Below are 26,695 nucleotides of genomic sequence, written 5' to 3'. Positions count from 1 at the left end.
CTAGTGGCCTAGAGAGGCCAAATCACGAAGATTCAGTCACTGTCCAAATATTTCTCAACTTAACACTAAAGTGATCGCAGACTTGTACACTAAGGCCAGACAACCCCTTTAATATACTCACCTACCGCTGCCTTCTCTGGGATCCTGCACCATTCTGCTCCTCTCCTGAATGACGTCTCCGCTCTTCAGACTCTCTGGCTCACCCAGCACTTGAATTATAGAGGTTATTAGTAGCGATGGGTGAATAGTAACTATTCATGTTTGGATTATTCATAACAAACCCCAAAGTACTACTAAATTCTGGTATTTGTCAGGAATAACAAACCTAATGCAAGTCAATGGGGAACCTGAGCATTTTTCTTACCATACTGAAATAGTACTCTGTATACGGTAAACATTATTCGAACACGAATAGTTGCTATTCGCCCATCACTAGTTATTAGTCTTAGGTCATTAGCAGAATGGAGAGGATGAGTAGGGTGGTAGACAGTGCAGAGGGGAAAGATATAGTGCGGTTCAGATCTTTGTGGGTGAGAGATATAAGTTTATATTGTATTCTGTAGTGAATCAGCAACCAGTGTAATGACTGACACAGGGTAGAAGCATCGGTGTAGCGGTTGAACAGAAAAATTATACTGGCTGCTGCATTTAGGATACATTGAAGAGGGAAGGGTTTAGGAAGACTACTTAGTAGAGAGTTGCAGTAGTCAAGGTGAGAATAAACCAGAACAACAGTTTTTGCAGAGTTAAGGATCAGAAACGTTTTTGAAGTTCTGGTGGCAAGTGCAAGCGAGTGAATGGATAAAGAGTGTGAACAAAAGATCTGGGTTAAGTATAACCACAAGACAGTGATTGTGCTGCTTGGGAGTCATAGTAGATCCACCATCAGAAATGGCAATATTGGGTTTGTGTAGACTAGTAGACAAAGGAAACAAAAGGATTTTAGTCTTGGAAGTGCTTTGACACGCCCAAAGCACTTAAGCCTTATTGGCACATTGATTAAAACAGCGATTTTTCAGTCAGGAACCAACAGATTGCATTAGTAAAGGGATGAATGACATTATCCTCCAGAGATCAACTGTACCATGTAAATAGTATGAACAGTTTGGGGGTGGTGGGATTGTTCTGGCTCATTCAATTGAAGAGCTTGTAGTCTAGAAATCCTACCATTTGACAGGTGTCATTGTAACAAGGTAAATGATACTCCATTTCACCTGTGGGTTGTATTAATGAATTGGCTGATTGGTGTATATTTCAGTTTAAATAACAGTAAAAAACCCTGTTCTTACTTCAGTCAGGTGCACCATGTTTTATTTCTAACTGATAGGCCATGTAGTGATCTCCAGAAATCTGTTTCATTACCACTTCTGTTTGAGCTCAAGTACTATACAGAACATTCCTTATTTCCCTCTGTATCCACAACTTGATCTTTGGACCTTTGTTACTCATGTTGCATTAGTTTACATCTCTCCGAAGAGTACTAAGCATACCCACATATACGTTCAGTGGTCCAAATTTGGCTTCCTTGAGAATTGGCACAAAGATAACCTACCTAGAAAAACAATGACTTCATATATAACGACAGAAGCATAGATCCTGCAGATCCAATCATCAAACAGATGAATGATGTACAGGAAACACTTAAAATAAAAAAAAAAATAAAAAAAAAATCCAGCATCCATTAAAAATATGTTTGAGGATCACAGAAAGCCTTGAATGCTTTCTGTTAATAAATGCCAGACTTTTCACTCATTTGACGAACCAATAAAGAGAGTAAATTACTTTTGAAAGCAAAACTAAATAAATGAACAACTACTCACCAGGTGATAAAAATGAAGTGAACTGGTAGAAGATCTCCGAGTCTTTCTTCTGGCCGCTATACCCAACAATACTGCCAACATCCAAGGGGAAAGTTTTAATATGGCTTCCCGAAGGAAGGTCATGTAGGTACAACACATTCTTCACGTCATGGAGGTAGCACAGCACCAGAAACTTGGAATGCACGCAAGATACCCATTCTAAGAAAAGACAAAGAGCACTGCTGTCATGTATTACCAAATCAATTTTGAAACAGAAAACGCTATTATCTTGTTGCCATCCTATACATAACGTATATTATCGTTATGTGGGTCATGTATATCTTCAAATCATGTACATTTTTTTAATCTGAGAGGTTAATTTTAATGGGATTTTCAAACATATGGTAAAAACACCCACCCTCATCCCTCTGTTTATTGATTTTAGGTCACAGTATCTTTGTGTTGGAGGACACCTGGCACTGAAAGCCCTAGTATGGCTTGTCACAAATAGACAATTGACCATCAAACTTTTTAAAGTACATATATCTTTCTCCAAAAAAGGACCCTATTAAAATGATTAAGCTCTTTTTCATCTAGCTATTTAGATTCTAGAAGTTTGAGCCTGAAAAATATTTCTCTGCAACTTTTGAAGATCTACATATTCCAGAATCCACACTATTTGGGTGCTTGGTGGAATAATCTGAAATACTTGAAAATGAGATGGAATGCTTTCCCCTATGTATATCACAGGACACATAGGCGCTGGAGCATCTCAGGAGACCGGTGGCTGGAGCATGTACATCACAGAAGACCATGGGCTGGAGCATGTACATGACAGGAGACCGTGGGCTGGCGCTTGTACATCACTGGAGACTGTGGACTGGAGCATGTACATCACAGGAGACCGTGGACTGGAGCATGTACATCACAGGAGACCGTGGATTGGAGCATGTACATCACAGGAGACCTTGGGCTGGAGCATGTACATCACAGGAGACCGTGGGCTGGAGCATACATTACAGGAGATCCGAAGGACTGCTGCTTCACCTGTGGGATGGAAGAGCATGGAATGCCAACTCCACCCAGAGAGTAAGTCCTGACACTGGCACTCACTACTGAAGGCTGTGTGCGTCTGCCTCTAGCTTAGGGTTTAAAGTGCTGGCGGCCGGCATGACGTGGCTGCTAGTCAAAGCACAGCAGTCCCCAAAAATCTGCCATGGGGCTGGAGAAAAGGTCATAATGAGTTACAAATAGTCTGCAGGTTGCCCACTCCTTCCCTAAAACCCCCAAAGTATAGCACTTGCATATCATATGCAGTAAATCTGCCTGATCCGCTGAACGTTTATTGCACTGCATATCTGAACCTAAAACTATATTTATGTAACAGCACTGGTACGTGCACTGGAAAGTACTCAAAACTTAAAAAAAAACCCTAAGGCGGGCTTTGCACGCTGCGACATCGGTAACAATGTGTTACCGATGCTGCAGCGATAGTCCCGCCCCAGTCGCACGTGCAATATCTAGTGAAATCTGCTGTAGCGATTATTATCGCTACGGCAGTTTCACACGCACATACCTGCCGTGCGACGTCTCTCTGGCCGGTGACCCGCCTCCTTCCTAAGGGGGCAGGTCGTGCGGCGTCACAGCGACGTCACACGGCAGGCAGCCAACTGAAGTGGAGGGGCGGAGATGAGCAGGATGTAAACATCCCGCCCACCTCCGTCCTTCTCATTGCAGCCGGCGGCAGGTAAGGTGAAGTTCCTCGCTCCTGCGGCTTCATACACAGCGATGTGTGCTGCCGCAGGAGCGAGGAACAACATCGCACCTGTCGCTGCACCGGCATTATGGAAATGTCGGAGGCTGCAGCGATGATACGATAACGACGCTTTTGCGCTCGTTCATCGTATCAAAAAGGTTTTACACGTTGCGATATCGACTGCGACGCCGGATGTGCGTCACTTTCGATTTGACCCCATCGACATTGCACGTGCAATGTGGCAACGTGCAAAGCCGCCCTAAGCATTATGGTGAGCGATGTCTAAGGGATTCTTAAAAAAACAGAAATCACTGCTTTAGCTAGAATACTCCTTTAACCCCTTAGTGACAGAACCAATTTTGATCTTAATGACAAAGTTCAATTTTTGAAATTTGACCAGTGTCAGTTTTATGTGGTAATAACTCTTGAATGCTTCAACATATTCCAGTGATTGTAAGGAGGTTTTTTCGAGACACATTGTACTAGATTCCAAGAAATAACAATTAAATCTATTATCACCATAGGTCAATGTATACTAAAATAGTAGAGATGGCAGCAACTAGTGCAAAGGACATCCATGTCACTCATGTGTCACAAACTATATATTGAAGATATATATAGATAACAAAATGGCTAGTGCGGTTATCCCAATAAGATCACTAATAGCAGTGCCAATATTAAAAGTAGGGTAAATGATCAATTAATTAGTAGATAATAAATGATATAGTGGAGAAAATAAGGTATTTGCAAGTCTAAAAATATAGGTAGTGAGCGTGTTTAAAAACACAATAGTGGTACTGCGCATATATGACAACTCCGTTGGTGGTTCGTGTGTCGCTGCAACCTTGCTGTGGAGATTGGACAGGATGGGGGTAGTAGTCGGGTACCGAGCTGGTCTATCCCACTATACATGTCCTAGCACGATGGATGTTGTACCCGGGACGCCTAGGACCATCGGCGTTACCAGCTAACGGCAAGGTCGCAGAGTGTGGCGCTGAAGGCAACGTCACTTTAGGTATGGGATCCGGAAGGCTCAAAAAGAACTCTGTATGTTACGGAGCTCCTGGGCTACTTTGTTACGGAATAGCATACCAAAAATGCTTCAGTCTGCACCTTAAATAGGAGGGCAGATCATGTGACCTCACATAGTGACCTCCCGCAACATTAAGTGAATTCCTACAGTTTTCAAATAATTGAACTTATATACTAAAAAGTGTTGTATACACTTTGTAACTATCTCATCTATTACAGGTGATGTATAAAAATAGTAATCATAAAAACTACACATTTTATTTGTGACTGATAAAATAACAGAGCTTGCTGAAGAAAAAAAAAAGAACACAAAGCTGTTTAGAAATAATATTTTTTTCCCTTTTTTTTTAAAAGAAAAAAAAAAGTGAAAATTGTTAATTTTTTTTTCAAAAAACGTTTCAGAATGTATGTATATTATAGACTCTTCAAGAGGGAAAGGAAGAAAAGAGAACTATTTGTTTTTGCTGCGTACGTTTGTCTGGGATAGATTGTGAATGGTATGCTACATACAGTTAGGTCCAGAAATATTTGGACAGTGACACAATTTTCGCGAGTTGGGCTCTGCATGCCACCACATTGGATTTGAAATGAAACCTCTACAACAGAATTCAAGTGCAGATTGTAACGTTTAATTTGAAGGTTTGAACAAAAATATCTGATAGAAATTGTAGGAATTGAACACATTTCTTTACAAACACTCCACATTTTAGGAGGTCAAAAGTAATTGGACAAATAAACCAAACCCAAACAAAATATTTTTATTTTCAATATTTTGTTGCGAATCCTTTGGAGGCAATCACTGCCTTAAGTCTGGAACCCATGGACATCACCAAACGCTGGGTTTCCTCCTTCTTAATGCTTTGCCAGGCCTTTACAGCCACAGCCTTCAGGTCTTGCTTGTTTGTGGGTCTTTCCGTCTTAAGTCTGGATTTGAGCAAGTGAAATGCATGCTCAATTGGGTTAAGATCTGGTTATTGACTTGGCCATTGCAGAATGGTCCACTTTTTTGCACTCATGAACTCCTGGGTAGCTTTGGCTGTATGCTTGGGGTCATTATCCATCTGTACTATGAAGCGCCGTCCGATCAACCTTGCGGCATTTGGCTGAATCTGGGCTGAAAGTATATCCCGGTACACTTCAGAATTCATCCGGCTACTCTTGTCTGCTGTTATGTCATCAATAAACACAAGTGACCCAGTGCCATTGAAAGCCATGCATGCCCATGCCATGACGTTGCCTCCACCATGTTTTACAGAGGATGTGGTGTGCCTTGGATCATGTGCCGTTCCCTTTCTTCTCCAAACTTTTTTCTTCCCATCATTCTGGTACAGGTTGATCTTTGTCTCATCTGTCCATAGAATACTTTTCCAGAACTGAGCTGGCTTCATGAGGTGTTTTTCAGCAAATTTAACTCTGGCCTGTCTATTTTTGGAATTGATGAATGGTTTGCATCTAGATGTGAACCCTTTGTATTTACTTTCATGGAGTCTTCTCTTTACTGTTGACTTAGAGACAGATACACCTACTTCACTGAGAGTGTTCTAGACTTCAGCTGATGTTGTGAACGGGTTCTTCTTCACCAAAGAAAGTATGCGACGATCATCCACCACTGTTGTCATCCGTGGACGCCCAGGCCTTTGAGTTCCCAAGCTCACCAGTCAATTCCTTTTTTCTCAGAATGTACCCGACTGTTGATTTTGCTACTCCAAGCATGTCTGCTATCTCTCTGATGGATTTTTTCTTTTTTTTCAGCCTCAGGATGTTCTGCTTCACCTCAATTGAGAGTTCCTTAGACCGCATGTTGTCTGGTCACAGCAACAGCTTCCAAATGCAAAACCACACACCTGTAATCAATCCCAGACCTTTTAACTACTTCATTGATTACAGGTTAACGAGGGAGACGCCTTCAGAGTTAATTGCAGCCCTTAGAGTCCCTTGTCCAATTACTTTTGGTCCCTTGAAAAAGAGGAGGCTATGCATTACAGAGCTATGATTCCTAAACCCTTTCTCCGATTTGGATGTGAAAACTCTCATATTGCAGCTGGGAGTGTGCACTTTCAGCCCATATTATATATATAATTGTATTTCTGAACATGTTTTTGTAAACAGCTAAAATAACAAAACTTGTGTCACTGTCCAAATATTTCTGGACCTAACTGTATTTCACTATGCACAGCCGTATTAAGAGGCCCGGCTGCACCCCGCATAATCAAAGTGCAAAAAAATATATATAAAATATATGTGAGGTATTAGTTTGTAAATTGGCCAATGTACGTAAGCCCACAATCCTCATCACGGATCCTCACGCTTGCGGGTTCCTACACTGATAAATATCAAAAATAGCAACAAGAAGAGGAGATAAAAACTCCCCCAAAAATGTATTATAAAATGTACTCACAGCAAAAAAGGCCTCTTAATACGGCCGTGCATAGTGGAATTTCTGTCCCTTACGTGCTGCAGTGAGTTGTGTCCGAGTAACCCGCCTAATCTAATAGTAAGGGCGTGGTAATAGGTTGCTGGCTGGACACCATGCGCATACAAGTGTGAACAGTGCCCTATGCGCGCCACTAGTGTGCAATTTACCTTGCACCTGTGAAGTGTCCATCATGTTGAGAGGCTTGTCTGCATCCTGTTTGTGCATTAAATGTGTTGGCCTGGGCTAACTGGACTGGTTGCCCTTTTTTGCTGTGAGTACATTTCCATGGAAATCCCACAAAAATGCAATTCAGACTAAATCCCAGATGGAACCACTCACTATATAAGGCAAATGGAGACACTTTGGACTCAGTCTGGCATCTGCTCTAGTGATGTCAATCTTTTTACGTGGGTACAGAATAGTGCTTGACCACAGTTATGAACTTAAAAGACACACAAGAACACTCAAAATTAAAATTGACTCCATCTGTCTTATAGTAGGGAACGATCCATCAGGGGTCTGAATTGCGTTTTTTGGGCACATGCGCAAGACTTTGGCACAGCGTGGAGGATGACGGGACCGTCGTCATCAATTCAAAGAAACACAGGGGACGGCATACAGCGGCAGGAGGGGGAAGCGAAGGAGAAAGAGAGCCCGCCCTTTAGGCCCTACCAAAAAATTTACATACGAAAAGGTAATATTTATAAAGTTGTTTATGCGGTCTGAAAAGGGGGCCAGATACACGGCACACCTTCATAGAATGCAGCCGAGAAGCGGCAGAAGGTGGTAGTTTTAGTTGCATAGGGAAAAATCTGGTGACAGGTACCCTTTAAGGGGCTAATCGGTCCTGTTCGGTTACAAAACTGTTCGGTTTCTATGTTGTAGAGTTTCAGCTGGTATCTGGGGGCCCGCTAATTACTTACGTCTCGCTGCCATTTTAGGATTTTGCTACCCCATCTGAGAGCAGCTCAATATAGGGCCAGGAACCCAGATTCCAGCTTTATATCATTTAGTGAGCTGCTTGCTGTAATTTTGATAAAATCCTCTGGTAGCCTTAGTTACAGAGGTTATGCATAGTGATAAATCTACTGATGATAAATTAGTGATTTTAGCAAAACTGCACTAATGATCCCAGTAAGTGGCCCATCGCTGGAATCAGGGTCTCTGTTTCTAGATTATGCTGCTATCAGGTTAAGTGGCAAAAACCTGGGGACAGATTCCCTTTCAATTAGAACATGAAAATCCTATCTAGATAATTAGATTTTCCAATTTGGATGCTCAGACGTTAGTCATCTGCATAGACATCTAACAGGATGAGCTGCAGTTGGTCATAGCAGGTGGAGTATTTTTCGATGGTTTGTCAGGGTAGGATTTTGCTGTTGTTGTTCAGTGAGTAGCTAAGCAGAGAGACAGACTAAAGGACTGATTTAAGTGTTTACATCAGAATTCTCACATAAATCACCTTAATAAATCGCAAAATTGGTGCGTAACTCAGTAGTTGCACAAGATATTGTGACGTTTGGCGTTTTCACCCCAGTCCCAGCTAGTTACACCAATATAGGAGGAACATGGACAAGATGTGGCTACACCCATATGACAAATGCATGAAATGTTAGTGGCATAAATGATTACAGAAATATGCTCCAGACCCTAACTGAAGTACATTTCTGCTGGAGGCACAGAGCGCTTGTAAGAAGCGCCTAATTCATTAACTGGCATGGACGTCTTAATGAATTAGATGTATCTTGCTAAAGATAAGTCATCAATATCATAGTAGTGGAAAACCCCGTTAATGGTTACTTTGAATGGAAATAGAATGATGTTCTGTAACGTTTGTACCTTAAAGGGGTATTTCAATCTTTAAGATCCTATACCAATATGTAGTAGGTGTAATAATAATATTAGTTGTATACCAATAAGGATGACGTAAAGTAGGTATTTTAGCAAAACCAGAGTGTAACTACTTTAAAAATTAGAAATTTTATTGATCAATCACTTACAAACATATATAATTAAAATGGAGGTTATTTTTTGAGAAAGGAAGAAGGAAGAAAACTTCCCTAAGTTGACCCTTCCTCAATGACGGGGGTCGGCGTCCTAAAGTGAAGACGCCCCCGTTCCTCGATGGCTTAACCCTAAGAAATCCCTCCCTCGAGGGTAGGAAATGTCCCCTAATAGATAGAATCAACCCCAAAGATGGTAACACCACAGTGAGGAAGAGGTGCTCAGTCCACAGTAGCTAATTTGTCTGTATCACTACTTGGGTGAGTAAGGGTAGGGTCTAGGGAAGTCGTCAAGTATTCAGAAGTCCATGTGCTCAGTATCAAGGTTAGAAGCAGGAGTCACATAGATTATAACCAAAGTACACTTGTCAATTATAGACACAGTTCATATTCAATGTGTAAATTAGTACAAGCAATGCCCATTGTAGGCATAATTCATATTTGACATATGGATAGGTTCAAGAAACGCCCGACGCGTTTCGCCCTTGTCAATATTCAGGGGCTCATCAGGGGCTTTCCAACATGTTCTTGAACGAGGTGTCCACTTTTGAACAATTCAGTAGTGGTATAAAATGTTCACTTCAGAGGGGTGTAAGATGAAAATACACTGCCTACCCGGCTGTTCAGTCATGAGGCTAGTCTGAATGGCTTATCCACCTTTAGTGAAGGTGTCTGTCTCACTCAGATAACGAATATACGTGATCAAAACTGGACCCTGAACTGTTTATATCACATCCACCCTGGAGTGTGCGTTATGTTGCTCAGGATAAGGGCTGTAACGAATGGCTGAATATCTCTAGTCCATGGTAGGACCAATTCCACTTAAATACGTCAGTCAGAATGATTCTCCTCCACTGGTCACTTAATTGCCGACTGCCTTGTAAGGCTGATACAGCCGCCAGTGTCAAGACAAATACCCAAAACAGTCCCTAGTTGCTGTCCCACCATGTGGTTAGGGTTTACCGTAATGAACGACAGCCAATCTTAAACAGGTCCGTCTGGGAAAAACCAGGTGTGGCGTCCAGTGATCGCTGGACGCCACACCTGGTTTTTACAAGGCAGTCGGCAATTAAGTGACCTGCTTCTAACCTTGATACTGAGCACATGGACTTCTGAATACTTGACGACTTCCCTAGACCCTACCCTTACTCACCCAAGTAGTGATACAGACAAATTAGCTACTGTGGACTGAGCACCTCTTCCTCACTGTGGTGTTACCATCTTTGGGGTTGATTCTATCTATTAGGGGACATTTCCTACCCTCGAGGGAGGGATTTCTTAGGGTTAAGCCGTCGAGGAACGGGGGCGTCTTCACTTTAGGACGCCGACCCCCGTCATTGAGGAAGGGTCAACTTAGGGAAGTTTTCTTCCTTCTTCCTTTCTCAAAAAATAACCTCCATTTTAATTATATATGTTTGTAAGTGATTGATCAATAACATTTCTAATTTTTAAAGTAGTTACACTCTGGTTTTGCTAATAATAATATTAGCAAATATCTCCAGTTAGAAATGTAGTATAGTTCTCCTGATTAGATATGTCGCTTACCTCATGTGCAGGGCATTGCAGTAGCTTAGGTATCCATGGTTACAGCCACTATCTACTAACAAACTATATGACTGGTCGCAACTAGGGATGATCGAATATCACAAATTTTCGGCAATATTCGGCTTTGCGAATATCCGACGAATAGGTCGCCGCTATTCGACTATTTGCGAATATTCGATGCGCAATGTAAGTCTATGGGAAGCCCGAATAGTTGCTATTCGGCAACTATTCTGGTTTCCCATAGACGCATTGCGCATCGAATATTCGCAAATAGTCGAAAAGTGGCGACCAATTCGGCAAATATAGGCGTTGCCGAATATTTGAGGTATTCGATCATCCCTAGACTCGCAACCATAGATACCTAAGCTACTGAAATGCACTGTACAAGTAACATAGCTAATCAGGAGAACTATACTACATTTCTAATAGGAGGTATTTGTTATTATTATTATTATTCCTACTGTCTATTGGGATAGGATTTTGGACATGGGAATAAACCTTTAAGGTTCAATATGGTAGTCAACCATTCTTGTCAAAAAATGTTGACCCCCTTTGCAAGATTGCCCACTGTCTTATCTTGCAAGAATCGAGAATAAACCAAAAAAGTGAATCTTTTAGGAAACACACAAATAGATGGGCACCTGTATAGCGCATGTAGTTTGTACTGTACACGTGTTATAGACTACACTAATCTACTAATATAAAATGAATTTGTATGCAGAACAAAATTTCCATTAAACTTCAAAAGCTACACAAGATGTTCCAATTAGCAAAGAAGAATCGGTGTAATTGCTTTCGGAATACAAATGCTTTTCATAAGACGTGTTCAACCTTTTAGGCTTAGACATAAAACTAATAAAAGTACAGACGGCAAAACTGGTCAGAAATCAATAAGTCAATATGGAATCTCTTATAATTAAAATTTCATTTGTGGAATTGTTTTTTCAATTTCATTATAGTCAGTTTGTCATCTTTTCTGTCGTTCTCTACTTTATATACAGTGCATGTCTTGACATCCTCTTGTTTTCAGTTTTGGACACTTTTTTGGTTTGCAAAAAAAGCATGACGAATATAGAAGACTATGACTTGTAGATAAAAAGAACTTTGGTTACTATCCGGTTGAGGTGAACAAAGGAATGATCCAGCTTCATGTGTCATGTGTTTCATGTAAAAACACAGCTTTAATGAAAAACTTTTTTAAAATACAAAGAATATTTTTCTTGTAATAAAGATAAGCCACAAAAGTATACTATCTCTGAGTCAGGAAAAATCCTAAGGTTCTTTAAACCGCACACCAGACGCGTTTCGAGCACATGGCTCTTAGACCTTAGCAAATACTGGAAAACATTGTTGTTCGGGAACCATTGCCTCCGTTCAAGGTAGCTACATGATATATGCCTTCAAGTGGGAAAAACTGGCTAAATTATAAGTTTTTACTTTAAGATTATTAACATTATGATTTTAGCCCCATTTGCTAGTGTAATGTTATTTTTCTTGCTTTCCTTTTATTCTCCTTCCTCATTTTTTACCAGTTTTTTTTTTTTTTAGAAAGCTTTAATACTCAAACTATAATTATTCATTCAGTATGCTGCTACATTGCAATTTGTACAAATGTATTTCTCTGCCAATATTCTTGAGATTAAATAAAAATGTGTTTATCAAAACAAAAAAGTTGAATTCCAGAAAAAGTCCCGTTTAGTTAAATGTGAAGTAATAGGGCACCAGACAGTCTGGGAACTGAAAATGTTCACAGCCGCACATTTATTACTACTTGGTTTTCTAAAATAAGCAATTAAATAAGGAAAAACACCGTTTTATACTGCCTCCATCTTCCTTTCACATTTTTCGGGTAATAGCCCAGTCTGCTGTTTAAAGAGAACCTGTCACTTGCCATAAATATGTCCATTTTTTGTACCTGTGATAAATGTTGCTAATTTTCTGAATACAGTTTTTCTATTGTGTCTGCGCCTAAGATGTTGACCGCTGTGCCTTGTATCTAAATCTAGTCTTTTTCGCCATAGATCTTCACTCTACGCTATGGGAGTTTTCTTAAGAACCACACCTAGCTAGTTAAAATGACTACAGTGCCAATTTATCATGGTATTTCCAGCAGAATTCTGGAGTTAGCCAACTTCTAATGTCGCAGACATTTTGCACAACGTGAAGCTGGCCACAAAAAATGAGCGCACCTCTTATTCTTGCATACTTAGAATTTGTCAGCAGGTTTTTGCTATGTAAGCTGAAGCCAGCATGCTGCAAGGGTTAAAGGGAACCTGTCACCAGGTTTTTCCCTTATGAGCTGCGGCCACCACCAGTGAGCCCTTATATACAGCATTCCAGAATGCTGTATATAAAGTGCCTAGGCCACTCTGTAAAACGTAAAAAAAAAACACCTTTATTTTACTCACCTAGGAGGCGGTCTGGTCCGATGGGTGTTTCTGCTCTAGGTACTGCCCCTCCATCTTGTACGATCGCGGTCCCCCTGCCCAGTCCCATGTGCATGACACGTCCTACGTCATTCACACATATGCCTCCATTGCGCACCTGCACATGCACATTTTGATCTGCTCTGTTGAGGGTACAGCAGAGTACTGTAGCGTGAAAGGTCAAAAACCGCCAGCGCATGTGCACTACAGTACTTTTATCTTCCCTGAGCCGGGCAGATCAAAGTGCGCATGCGCAGGAGCACAATGGAGGCCTCTCTGTGAATGATGCAGGACGTGTCAACACACGGGGCTGGGCAGGACGACGGCAATCACACAAGACGGAGATCACACAAGATGGAGGAGGCACTGGACTGAGAACAGTGACACCCATCGGACCGGACCGCCTCCTAGATGAGTAATATAAAGGTGTTATTTACGTTATACAGAGCGGCCTGGGCTCTTATATACAGCATTCTGGAATGCTGTATATAAGAGCTCACTGGTTGTGGCCGCAGCTTATAGTCGCCAAATCTGGTGAAAGGTTTCCTTTAACACAGGAAAATCAGGAAACCCTGTCTTATCACACTCCTATCTGTTGTTTATTTGCTATATTTGGTTAAGCAGCAAAACCATTATCATTGCTCGGACTACAAAGTCAAGTGCACGGAAGCCCTCTCCTGTGATTGACACCTCACTGTCAATGTGCAATCTACAGAGAGAGCCTGGTGTGGGCAGAGAAGCTTTCTCAGCTCTGTTAGATGGCTAAATGTAAAAATTCTGATTGGTGTAAGAATGGCTGCACCCAATAAAATAAGTGATACATTTTTGAATTCAGAATCTCTTTGCCTACATTATGCTTCTCTTAGATGAGGTAGCAAAAACCTGCTGACAGATCCCTTTAAGGAATTGGGGCCTTCATTTATATACAGTGAAGTGGGAGCCATATCTCAGGAATGGGGAGGTGCAGGAACAAAAACAGACAATGCTAGATGTCCCTGAAATTGGGCTTTCTTGTCCTATTATTATGCTGCCTTCAGGTGAAATAATGTAAAAGGAATTTATCAGCAAATTTAAGCGTTAAAGACAAAAATGCAAGCAGCAGGCATTCTCTGCTGTGAAGAGTATAAGGCCGGCTTCACACTTGCGATTAACTCGCATGAGTGCAATGCGAGAAAATCTCGCATTGCACTTGGACCCATGTTAATCAATGAGGCAGCTCCCATCTGCTATTTTTTTCTCAGTCCAAATCGGACTGAGAAAAAAATCGCAGCATGCTGCGTTTTGGTGAGTTTCTCGCGCGAGTCTCTCCAATGCAACTCTATGGGAACTGGTAAATAAATGGATGTCACACGGACGGCACATACACAATCCTAGTGACATGCGTTTTTCTAAATATATTTATCGCATGTTTCAAAAAACACTGGAAACGAGTGAGGTCTCACAATGTCGGTCTATCTCTGTCAGTCGGTCTCTCCCACTCGGTCTCTATTCTCTCTCTCTCTCTCTGTCCATGTCGGTCTATCCCTCTCATTCCCTCTCTTATACTCACTGATCCCCGATCACCAGCGCGGCGCTGCACAGCGTTCACACTGCGGCGGCTTCTCTTTTGAAAAAGCCGGCCGCTCATTATTCAATCTCGTATTCCCTGCTTTCCCCGCCCACCGGCGCCTATGATTGGTTGCAGTCAGACATGCCCCCACAATGAGTGACAGCTGTCTCACTGCAACCAATCACAGCTGCCGGTGGGCGGGTCTATATCAAGAAGTAAAATAAATAAATTAATTAATTAAAAAAAAAAAAAAGCGTGCAGTCCCCCCCAATTTTGATAAAGCCACACGACTGGAGGCTGGTATTCTTAGGATGGGGAGCTCCACGTTATGGGGATCCCCCCCACCCTAAAAATATCAGCCTGCAGCCGCCCGGAATTGCCGCATCCATTAGATGCAACAGTCCCGGGACTCTACCCGGCTCATCCCGAATTGCCCTGGTGCGGTGGCAATCGAGGTAACAAGGAGTTAATGGCAGCAGCCCATAGCTGCCACTAAGTCCTAGGTTATTCATGGCAGGCGTATCCCCAAGATACCTTCCTTGATTAACCTGTTAGTTAAATAAAATAAACACACACATCCAAAAAATCCTTTATTTGTAATAAATGACAAACAACAACAACCTCTTTCACCATTTTATTAAAGTCCCCAAATACCCATCCAGGTCAGACGTAATCCACAGAGGTCCCACGACGCTTTCAGCTCTACTACATCAGAAGCTGACAGAGAGCGGCCACAGACCACGACCGCTCTCTGTGAGCTCCCAGCAGCGACTGAAGTGAGTGGCGCTATCAGCGACGACGTCACTCAGGTTACCCGCGGCCACAGATCTCAGCTGGAGGACTTCAGCTGTGGCCGCGGGTAACCTCAGTGACGGCACCGCTGATTGACTGCAGTGATCTGTGCTCTCAGGGGATCTGCGGTCACCGGCGACCGAAAATCAGGCAATGCCACACAGACAGAGCCGCGGGATGACAATGAAGTCGGGTGACGTTCAACCGACTTCATTCTTATCACGCGGCTCTGTCTGTCTGCTGTCAGCGGCCATTCAGCTCTACTACATGGCTCTGTGTCTGCTATCAGCGACCATGTAGCAGAGCTGAATGGCAGATGACATAGCTGCTGAGAATAAAAACGGATCCCATACGCATCAAACACGGATTGCACACGGACTACAATCAATTGAAAAAACACAGATTCGCATTGCTGTTGCATTACACAGTGATCATAACGTGAACAGAGCTCATGCTACTTTCTAGCATGAGACTCGGACCGATTTTACACGCATAAGTGTGATTTCAGCCTAAGTTGCACAGTATACTAGCAGACTATTCCCATTACATCTCTAACCTCCATGTTTCAGGAAAGCAAATATGGAATAGTAACATGTGCCCTTAGTATGTCTACCTGATACTGGTTTCTTGCTCAAGCGCTATAAATAGGCATTTTAATTACCATGGAGAATAGTGTGACACCTTTCATGGACATCCGACAGAAATGTAAAAATGATCTTTTTTTTCTAATTTTCTGCAGTTTACTTCAGGATACAACAATTTCACCTCATTACCAGCTTTGTTTCAAGGTTAATCAAGGGACTAATCATTTGTATTCTTACTATGGTAAATCAGCCTTCACAGCAATCAGAAACAGTTGGGGTTAATTAATTCAGTGGAGACTTGGGCTAAATTTAGTGTTCTTAAGAAATTGAGTTCAAAGGAAAAGCCATGGTAATGTAAAGTTTTCGGATGTTTAATATCTATGTGTTTGTAGCTGTTACTAGAGCATCCCTAATGTGCATACACAACAAACATTTAAAGACAACCTGAATTGTTTTAATTTAAGGCCCTTTATTGCACATTATATAATTAATTACATTATATAAGTACTGAGGATATACTGTATTACACAGCACAGAAGTTTGGAGCTTTTAATATTGCCAAACTATAAAAAATAACATTGTGTAATCTTCAGGGCTTATTTAGGCTGAACATCACAGGTCCTTCTGCACTTCTAATGCTGTTGCCTGCTTATGATTGGTCGGCATCATACAGGGAGAAAAAAAATGACATGCCCTCAGTGAAAACTATCTAAAAACAACCACTGGGCTTAGCTAAGGTTCACTCACTAGGTGTAAACAGGAGAAATTCAGTTCACCACAATGATCTGATTGGGCTGCAATCCAGAGCACGGAATCGTCTCTGCAAAGACATGTGGAATGCAAAAGGAGGATAACTCCGCGCCACACGTTTGCAGTCATCTTTATTACATTAACATTTCTTGAAAACATAGGCAGTGAATGCAGCATATAACATTCTACATGTTTCAGATTTACAACGCTTAGAATGCTATATACTGCAGGCACTGGCTATGTATTTAAATACATTTTAATGAAATATAGAAGACTGCAAAATTGTGAAGCTCTATTATCCTCTTTTAATTTACTAGGTGCCAAATATTTAGATTGTTAACATTTCCGAATCGGAGAGGCAAAATAAAAAAAAAAATAAACAACCTGTTATTCCACTCTTCAGCCACCAGTACTAGGTTTGGTGTCCAGTTCAACATGAAAAATTTGGTCAAAGGTTTTATAAGAGATACCCCGATAGCTCAAATAAGGGTGAAGTCACATAATCCTTGAAGATACATGTTTTTCAGAACTTTATGACAACTTTTTTGGTTCTTCAAACCCTTCTCCCTGTGAGAGCCGATTGTGTATTTCCCTTCAGGCAAAACCATTCAAGTTCCTGGATCACTTTGCCACCTGGCTTCCACTTTTTCTGTCCTGTGATAGTCACAGATTCATCCTGGGGGGACTTTAAAATCCCATTGATTATTCACTTGGTGCATCTACTTACAAATGTCACCTTCTGGAGACCTGCTCTTCTTAGCTGTATGTCAGACCTGGTACTCAGTACCCAGCTATCTGACAGCTGCAAGCCACATGTGGCTCCTGAGACTGGGAACTCTGCTCTACAGAAACTGTCCTTACTAAAGTCTCTATCATTCTATTAACAGCTACACACGTGGTCAAAATTGTTGATACCGCTCATTTAATAAAAGAAAAACCTACAATGGTCACAGAAATAACTTGCATCTGACAAAAGTAATAAATGAAAAAAATCTATGAAAATGAACAAATGAAAGTCAGACATTGCTTTTCAGCTTCCACAGAATTTTTAAAAATAATAAAACTCATGGATAGGACTGGACAGAAATGAAGGTACCCTTAACTTAATATTTTGTTCCACAACCTTTTCAGGCAACCACTGCAATCAAATGATTCCTCTAACGGTCAATCAGACTTCTGCACCTCTCGACAAGTATTTTGGCCCACTCCTCAAGAGAAAACTGCTCTAGTTGTTTCGTGTTTGAAGGTTGCCTTTTCCAGACGGCATGTTTCGGCTCTTTAAAAAAAAGATGCTCCAAAGGATTTAGGTCAGGGCTCATGGAAGGCCACTTCAGAATAGTCCACTGTTTTCCTCCTAGCCATTCTTGGATGTTTTAGCACTGTGTTTTGGGTCATTATCATGTTGCAAGACCCATGGCCTGCGACCAAGCTTTCTGACACTGGCCAGCACATTTATTTCTAGAATCCCTTGATAGTCTTTAGATTTCATCGAAACCTGCACAGATTCAAGACACCCTGTGCCAGATGCAGCAAAGCAGCCCTAGAACACAACAGAGCCTCCTCCATGTTTCACAGTAGGGAGAGTGTTCTTTTCTTGATATGCTTCTTTTTTCCATCTGTGAACATAGAGTTGATGTGCCTTGCCAGAAAGTTCCATTTTTGTCTCATCTGTCCATAGGACATTCTCCCAGAAGCTTTGTGGCTTGACAACATGTAGTTTGTCAAATTCCAGTCTGGCTTTTTTATGATTCTTTTTTTAACAATGGTGTCCTCCTTGGTCGTCTCCCATGAAGTCCACTTTGGCTCAAACAACGACGGATGGTGCGATCTGGTACTGATATTCCTTGAGCTTGAAGTTCACCTTTAATCTTTTTAGAAGTTTTTCTGGGCTTTTTTGTTACCAATCGTATTATCCATCTCTTTGATTTGTCATCAACTTTCCTCCTGCGGCCACAGTCCCATGGATCTTAAATTTCTGAATATATGCAACTATAGTTACAGGAACCTCAAGCTGCTTGGAGATGGTCTTCTAACCTTTACCTTTAATATGCTTGTCTATAATTTTCTAATGTCCTGAGACAACTCTTTCCTTCACTTCCTCTGGTCCATGTTGCGTGTGGTACACACCATGTCACCAAACTGCACAGTCTGTATTTGTAGCCCTTTATACAGGCCCATTGACTGATTACAAGATTGTAGTCACCTGTGATGCTAATTAGTGGGCACACCATATCACCAAACAGCACAGTGAGTATCTGTAGCCCTTTATACAGGCCCACTGACTGATTACAATATTGTAGTCACCTGTGATGCTAATTAGTGGGCACACCTTAATTTAACATGTCCCTTTTGTCACATTATTTTCAGGGGTACCATAATTTCTGTCAATGCCTATTTCATGAGTTTTATTTTTTTAAATTCTGTGGAAGCATGATGGAAAAGCAATGTCTGACCTTCATGTGTTCATTTTGATAGATTTTTTTTTAATTATTACTTTTGTCAGATTCAAGTTATTTCTGTGACCATTGTGGGTTTTTCTTTCATTAAACGAGGGGTACAAACAATTTTGACCATGTGTGTAAATCTAATGGTCACTACTCCCTGCAGATTCTCCTTGATCTTTCTTCTGCTTTTGACAATAAGGGTCATTAGCTCTTCCTTACTACGCTCCGCTTTTTTGACCTCAAACAAACTGTTCTCTTTTGGCTCTCCTCCTACCTCTTTGACTGCTCCTTCACTATATCATTTGACTCTTCTTCCTCCCCTTTCTTCCTCTTTCGCTTTTCCTGATAGTTTGTCACATAGGGGCAGTGTATCAGCAGATTTGGTTTTTAGTACCATCTATATGCTGATGACTCCCAATTATACACATCCTCTCCTTACATCACCCCATCTTAATACAACATACCAGGAATTATGGCTCTGCTGTCTCTAACATCATATCTTTTCTCTTTCTGAAACTGAATCTCTCGAAATATGAACTTCTCATGTTACCACCCTCTACTAACCTACCCATATCCGGCATTGCAAATTTCTTGGGTGGTTCAAGAATAACTCCCAAGTAGCACACACATTGTTTTGCGGTCATATTTGACACCGAACCTTTGTTTATTCCCGCTAGTGGATCATTCACTGGCTCATGTCACCAGAATCTTTTAAATATCTCAAAAAATCTAACCTTTTCTCACCTTTGAAACTACAAAAACAATTACTTGTGCTCTTACTCATTCTCGTCTGGACTGCTGCAACTTTCTACTGATCGATCACCCACTTAGCATCCTGAATGCGGCAGCTAGGGTCATATTTCTGTCTAGCCGCTACACCAATGCCTCTACTTTGTGCCAGTCAATGCATTGGTTACCCATCTGCTACAGAGTACAATATAAAGTTATCTCTCTCAGCCACAAAGCTTTGCACAGTTTTACGCCAACATGCATCTCCTCCCTCACTTCAGTTCTAGGTGATACCCTACCTGTTCTCTCAGTTCTGCAACTGATCTATAACAAGTATCCTCCATAATCTGAACCTCCCACTTCCAACTCCAAGACTTCTCTCATGCTGCATCAGTTTTCTGGAATGCACAACTCCAGACAATCTAATACCTAGCCCCTACGTTTTTAAGCATGCTTTAAAAATGCATCTCTTTAGACATTGCTTACCTAGACACTTCCCTCTTACCCCATTTCTAAATTTTCCTCAGAATCCTGTCACTCTTAATCAGTCTCTACAGTCTCTATGCACGCAATTGAATTTGGTAACTCTACTGGCTGATGACTGGCAGCATTTTTTTGAAAACCCTTATTTATTATAATGATGGCTGGACCAAACATGACAAGCACTTGTTATCTATTTTGTCCCCCGCTTGCCAGCAGAACCCCATCTCCTCCTGTAGCTTTTGAACTGATACTTTTTGAAGTCTTTATGGTATTTACTTGTCCACGCTTAACTGTAAAATGCTGCAGAATATGTTAGTAATATATAAATACATTTTTTATTAAATTATTATTAGTTAAATTTCTCTTTAAAACAACATCACATCAGTTGTATTTAGTATAAAAGGTTTCTTTAGATGAATAGTATACTGATTGTTCAGATGTACAGCTTAGCTTGGTCCTATTTTCAGTGTGCAATCTCCTGATCTACGCCGTATTCATCACAATAAAAATCTTGCTTTGGAGAATTCAGGTCACAGTGAAATCTTAGAGAGAGTGGATAATAACAGCAGATAAGGATATGTGCCTTTTATTAATGGCTGCGTCACACATTTGGCCTTTTGTGGTGTATCCATTCTTCTGGAGATGCTATTGTAAAACTTTTCATTCTTGCCTTTTCATAAATCACAGCCCAGATAAATAGATTTGATTAGTCCTGACAAGGAATAATGAAACAACATCTGAATTCCTTTGTGACATCACTATGTCTTGTACTATGTGGAGATCCTTCATTTATCTGAATAAAAAAATTGTATGATGATAAGCGGATGGGCCCTCGGGGATGGGTTTGGGGTGTAGACGCGAACCCTGCACTCTGGTCTTCTACTGTAAATGTACATGTGCAGAAACCCAACTCCCAAACCCACCTGCTGGGTGGGTTTGGGAGGTAGACGCAAACCCTGCACTGTAGTCCTCTACTGCCAATGTACATATGCAGATGGGCCCTCCTGTGTGGGTTTTGGGTCAAACACGAACCCTGCACTGTGGTCCTCTACTGCCAATGTCCACCCCAGCTCATAAGCATATATGAGGTTGTTCAGCTTGTGTCAGGCAGCGCATGGTACTCAGCCCGCAACACACGGATGTGTGAATGTAACTCAAGGGTGCATTTACATTGGCCAAATATCGGGACAAGCATTCCTAGGATCACGTTTCAGGTTTCCAGATAATCTGCCACTGTGAACCACTTTACAATCAGCCGATGAACAAGCAGTGAAAACCTGCTTTAAAAAAACATTGTTTTAGGCATCATGCATGGTCCTGTGTAAACCTAGTCTTAATGCTTAAAGTGAAAACTGCAGGATTTTGGGTTATTAAAAGTAATGTATAAGGATTGAAAAAAAAAAAGCTAGTGGACTATTTTAGGGATGCAAAAAAAGTCTTTACACTTTAACAGAAAGCTGGTGACTATACTGTGTAAAAGCATGACTTTTATTTTTAAGCACAAATTTTAATGAAAGGCAACCGGTCAGGTCCCCTATAACCTTCAACAGAGCAGCATTGCTACCTGTATGCCCAAATACCCTCCCTAACCAGCCCTGTATAACGCTATTCACTAATATGAATGTTTAAACAAATAAGTTATAAACCTCGCTGTCTTTATGCTAAGTTATTAAGGCCTTGACTAGTTGAAGAGGCGCTGTTTCCCTATACTAGTCAGCCTTCTTTCCATGTCACTACACTCCTGTGGGTGTGATAACATGACACGAGCCGGCGTCTGAACTTCCGGTCATGCACAGGACGTCTAATGAAGCCGGAAAACGTCCACCCTGCTTCTGAGACGCACTGACACGGCTGAAACGAGGCATGTGCATGTGCAAGATTTCCATTAGCTGGTGGTGACACTGGCTCATGGAAGTCATGTTATCATGGCCAAAGGGGCTTTATCACATGGAAAGATAGCCAACTAGTCTGGGGAAAAAATACCCCTGCGATTAGTCAAGGCCATAATTAGCATAGGGACATCAAGGTTTAGTAGCTTTTAAAAAAAATTATATATTAGTGAATAGCATTATATAGGAATGGTTAGGGAGGGAATTTGGGCATACAGGTATGAATGCTGCTGGGTTGAAGACCATAGGGGACCTGACATGTTCCCTTTAATTTGACTTTTTACAGTGACAAATAACTTTTGTTTTAACAGTGCAGACAATCATAATTACACCTAAAAGGCTAATAAATCATTTCACACATAAAAATTGTGCCCTGGGAACAGGATTTCAGTTTCCACAGTAGTCTCCCAAATATGCAGGAATCTATGCACTAATGCATATAGTCTATTATTTATAATGGGGAAGCCAATGCTTAATGTATTCATAATCAATGCTATTACTGGTAGTAGTCAGCAATATTTGATCAAACTTTCATTAAAGGTAATTTGTCAGTGGTATTTAACCCCCAAACTACGGTAGTTATATAGTCATGTATGAAAGTGTTGAAACCTTGAGATTTCTAGAAAATTATTGCAAGTACACGTTTTGTTATACACCTATTTCCTTAGTGTGTATTAGAACAACACAAAAAAAGGAGGAAAAAAACGCAAATTTGATATAATTTCACACAAAATCCCCAAAATTGGGCTAGACAAAATTGTTGGCACCTTTCCAAAATTGTGGGCATGGAGAACAAAAAGACAAGAGAACTGTCTGAGGATTGGAGAACCAAAACTGTTGAAAAATATCAACATCTCAATTTATTATTATTATTTATTATTATAGTGCCATTTATTCCATGGCGCTTTACAAGTGAAAGAGGGTAAACGTACAACAATCATTAACAGTACAAAACAGACTGGTATAGGAGGAGAGAGGACCCTGCCCGCGAGGGCTCACAGTCTACAGGGAATGGGTGATGGTACAATAGGTGAGGACAGAGCTGGCTGCGCAGCTGGTTGCGCAATTTCAGTCCTTCTCTAGAGATCATAATGTTCTTTTGTTTTAAGAGTGCCAACAGTTTTGGCCATGACTTTATGTGCATGTAGCTCTTTCAAACACAAGTCTAGTCATACCTATATATTTAGCCAATTCATTCCTCCATTACTTAGAAATTAGTCTTTGAATCGATAAGCAAATGAGGCTTAAGTGCTTTCGGTGTGTGGAAGCCCTTCCCAAACCTCTGTCACTACAGCTCTATTCCCTGCCCAGCGCTGCCTTTACCTCCTTAACTGGCAACCTTTAGGTTGTGTGAATTCAAGCAAAGGATCTGTCAGAGAAGCAGAAGAAGGTGGTGCCGAGCAAGGAATAGAGCTGGAGTGACAGAGGCATGGAAAGATCTTCCACAGCCCGAATGCACTTCAGTCTCATTTGCATATTGATTCCAAAGCGGACTTCTCGGATAACGGCCATGTAAAGATATTGCTGGACTTGTCTTTGAAAGACATGTGCGGCCTCACTCTATACAAGTGACTTGAGCAACGCCATGCACAACTTGTTAAAAAGTAACATATCACATACTTATGGCCAAATAGTCACTGTAGACTTTCCCGAAAGGCCTGGACATACTTTAAAAGGTGGGTCATTAAAAATCTTTCCATTCAGATTACAGGAAGAATATTAGATATTTGACAATATGTAACTGTGTAGCTCTGAAAATTCAACAATCCAATATAGTAAAATAAATTCAAGCCTGAGGTTTACAGCTCTTATTTATTCCTACACCAATGGCAGCTTAAAAAATATGGCCACATTCACACAACACAATTACAACTGCACATTTAGGCTATGTGCGCAAGTTGCGTATTTGCATGCAGTTACGCTGCGATCTGCACCGCAGCGTAACTGCATGCATCCTGCATCCCCAGCATAATCTATGAAGATTATGCAGGAGACGTGCGCACGTGGCATATTAGAGTGCAGCGCTTCGCCTGCTGTCCGAAGCGCGCGTTCTAATAAGTGACATGTCACTTATTCCGTGCGCTCTGCCTGCAGTCCTCGCTCTGTCTATGGGAGGTGCTGCACTCAGAGCGCATGAAATCGGCTTTTTTTTTCATTACGGACTCTTTCTGCAGCGATTTGAAGCTCACGTGTGCTATTCAAATCACTGCAGAAATTTCTGCAGGGCAGAACGCTATGTGCGCACACAGCCTTATTGTGTAATTCTCCAAACTTGCTGAAAAAAGGTAGTAACTTTAAAACAATTTTGGAAAAAAAAAAAAAGATGCCGTACAATTGCATATGGTGAACATGGCCTTCAAAACTGTAAATGTTTAAGGGAAGCCATCAGAAAATAGCCTATTAGTCAAATCAGAGTTTTCTTTTAAATGTATTTTTTTTTCAATTTGGCAAAGGTTTTTTTTTTTTAACCTATCTCATACTGTATCCAAAATAAAAATACAGGGTGGGCCATTTATATGGATACACCTAAATAAAATGGGAATAGTTGGTGATCTAAATTTCCTCTCTGTGGCTCATTAGTATATGGAAGGGCGGAAACTTTTCAAGATGGGTGGTGACCATGGTGGCCATTTTGGATCCAACTTTATTTTTTCCAATGGGAAGAGGGTCATGTCATACATCAAACATATTGAGAATCTCCCAAGAAAAACAATGGTGTGCTTGGTTTTAATGTAACTTTATTCAGTCATTAGTTATTTTCAATTTTATGACCACTTATAAAATGTGTTCAAAGTGCTGCCCTTTGTGTTGGATTGTCAATGCAACCCTCTGCTCCCACTCTTGACACACTGATAGCAACACCGCATAAGAAATGTTAGCACAGGCTTCCAGTATCGGTTGTTTCAGATGCTGCACATCTTGTATCTTCACAGCATAGACAACTGCTTTCAGATGACCCCAAAGATAAAGGTCTAAGGGGGTCAGATCGGGAGACCTTGGTGGCCATTCAACTGGCCCACGATGACTAATCCACTATCCAGGACACTGTTCATGTAGGAATGCTCAGTCCTGACACCCATAATGTGGTGGTGGTTGATTTTCTTGTGAAATTCTCAATAAGCTTGATGTGTTACATAACCCTCTTCCCAATGGAAAAAATAAAAGTTGGATCCAAAATGGCCAACTTCAAAATGGCCACCATAGTCACCACCCATCTTGAAAAGTTTTCCCCCTCCCATATACTAATGAGCTACAAACAGTAAGTTGATATCACCAACCATTTCCATTTTATTTAGGTGTATCCATATAAATGGCCCACCCTGTAGACTAACTTAGTGTTGACTCAAGAAACACCACATGTGCATAGCCACAATGATCAGGTGAGCGTGTGCAAGGATCATTGTAAAGGGAAGGGAAACATGGTCAACTTGGACTTTGCATATTGTAGTTGGTGGATCCTTTATCAGATGTATATAGTTTTGTTACCCTTCATTGTAATCCTGACTTTGATGATAAGAAGTATAGCTATACTCTTCATGAAAGGATAGGAAGTACGAGATAAAAAAGGCCCCAGGGGCCATTATGAAAATTGAAAGATTATATACGGTATTTTTTCTTTTTTAATGCATGTAACACAAAAACTTGATTTAAACAAGAGGCCATTTTTTGACAGCTTCCTTTCAACCTTTCACGCCATGGCTTTTCTTTTTTTCTCTCCATCTTCCAAGAGGTATTCCCAAGAGCAAATCAAGGGCAAATTTGTATGAGTGAAAATAGGTTAACTCCTTAACGACTAACAATTCACATTAAAACAGCAGCTGTTAAAGGGCTTTATTCCCTTTAATACAATTCTGATAATCTATTTATGCTGTACAAACATATTGCACAATTCTTCACAGTTTATGTTGAATATGATATATCATTAAATAGTCGACAACCTATTTGATCTATAAATATATTCATATATTCAGTATTGTTTTACCTAGCAACATTGGAACTTTAATCAATAGTTATTTATATTTCTACGATTCATGTTATCTGCATAGAGTCACAATTTGATATGGCCATGATTAGAATGCGGCTTTAGCATAACATCGGATATCAGGTAGCCTTAGCATACACTTACCTAGAACATCCTTTTCATGCTGTGGTACAAGTTCTTTCCAGTTGGATTCACCGGGATCACTGAAGTCTATGTTGATCAATTTGTAGTTTGGGGCATTGCGGTTAGTTTTAAATGTGAAGACGGTCCCTTCATTTGTTACGTATTCATATTCTGCATCAAAATTATCTATTAGTTTCACCCATGGAAGAATTCCTGTAAGAAAAGAACAATTCAAGTTATGGAGCCTGTAGAGGATGGATGAAGAAAGGAAGTGAGTCGCATTATGTGAACCATTTTTATCTACCGCCATTTGAAGACTTGTCTATGCTGCAAGCAGAAGTGAGCCAAGACTAGGGCAGGGAAAGCACATGGTATGGCCAGAATGTAAACTAC

At 40.9% G+C, this 26,695-nt stretch overlaps 1 protein-coding gene across 2 annotated transcripts in view; it reads right to left on the bottom strand.

Annotated features, from left to right (window-relative positions):
• The window catches only part of PREP (prolyl endopeptidase), a 212,627-nt gene that overhangs the window by 96,552 nt on the left and 89,380 nt on the right, over positions 1 to 26,695 (bottom strand). For both annotated transcript variants that reach the window (XM_075340082.1, XM_075340083.1), the window contains exons 8-9: positions 26,324 to 26,515; positions 1,821 to 2,018 (exon numbers count right to left, since the gene is read on the bottom strand). In XM_075340082.1, coding sequence (XP_075196197.1) covers positions 1,821 to 2,018; positions 26,324 to 26,515 — 390 coding nt within the window. The remainder of the gene's footprint in view (positions 1 to 1,820; positions 2,019 to 26,323; positions 26,516 to 26,695) is intronic.

The sequence above is a fragment of the Anomaloglossus baeobatrachus genome, chromosome 3, assembly GCF_048569485.1.
Source record: "Anomaloglossus baeobatrachus isolate aAnoBae1 chromosome 3, aAnoBae1.hap1, whole genome shotgun sequence".
In the NCBI taxonomy this organism is placed as follows: Eukaryota; Metazoa; Chordata; class Amphibia; order Anura; family Aromobatidae; genus Anomaloglossus; species Anomaloglossus baeobatrachus.
This window is presented reverse-complemented; position numbering and strand designations above follow the sequence as displayed.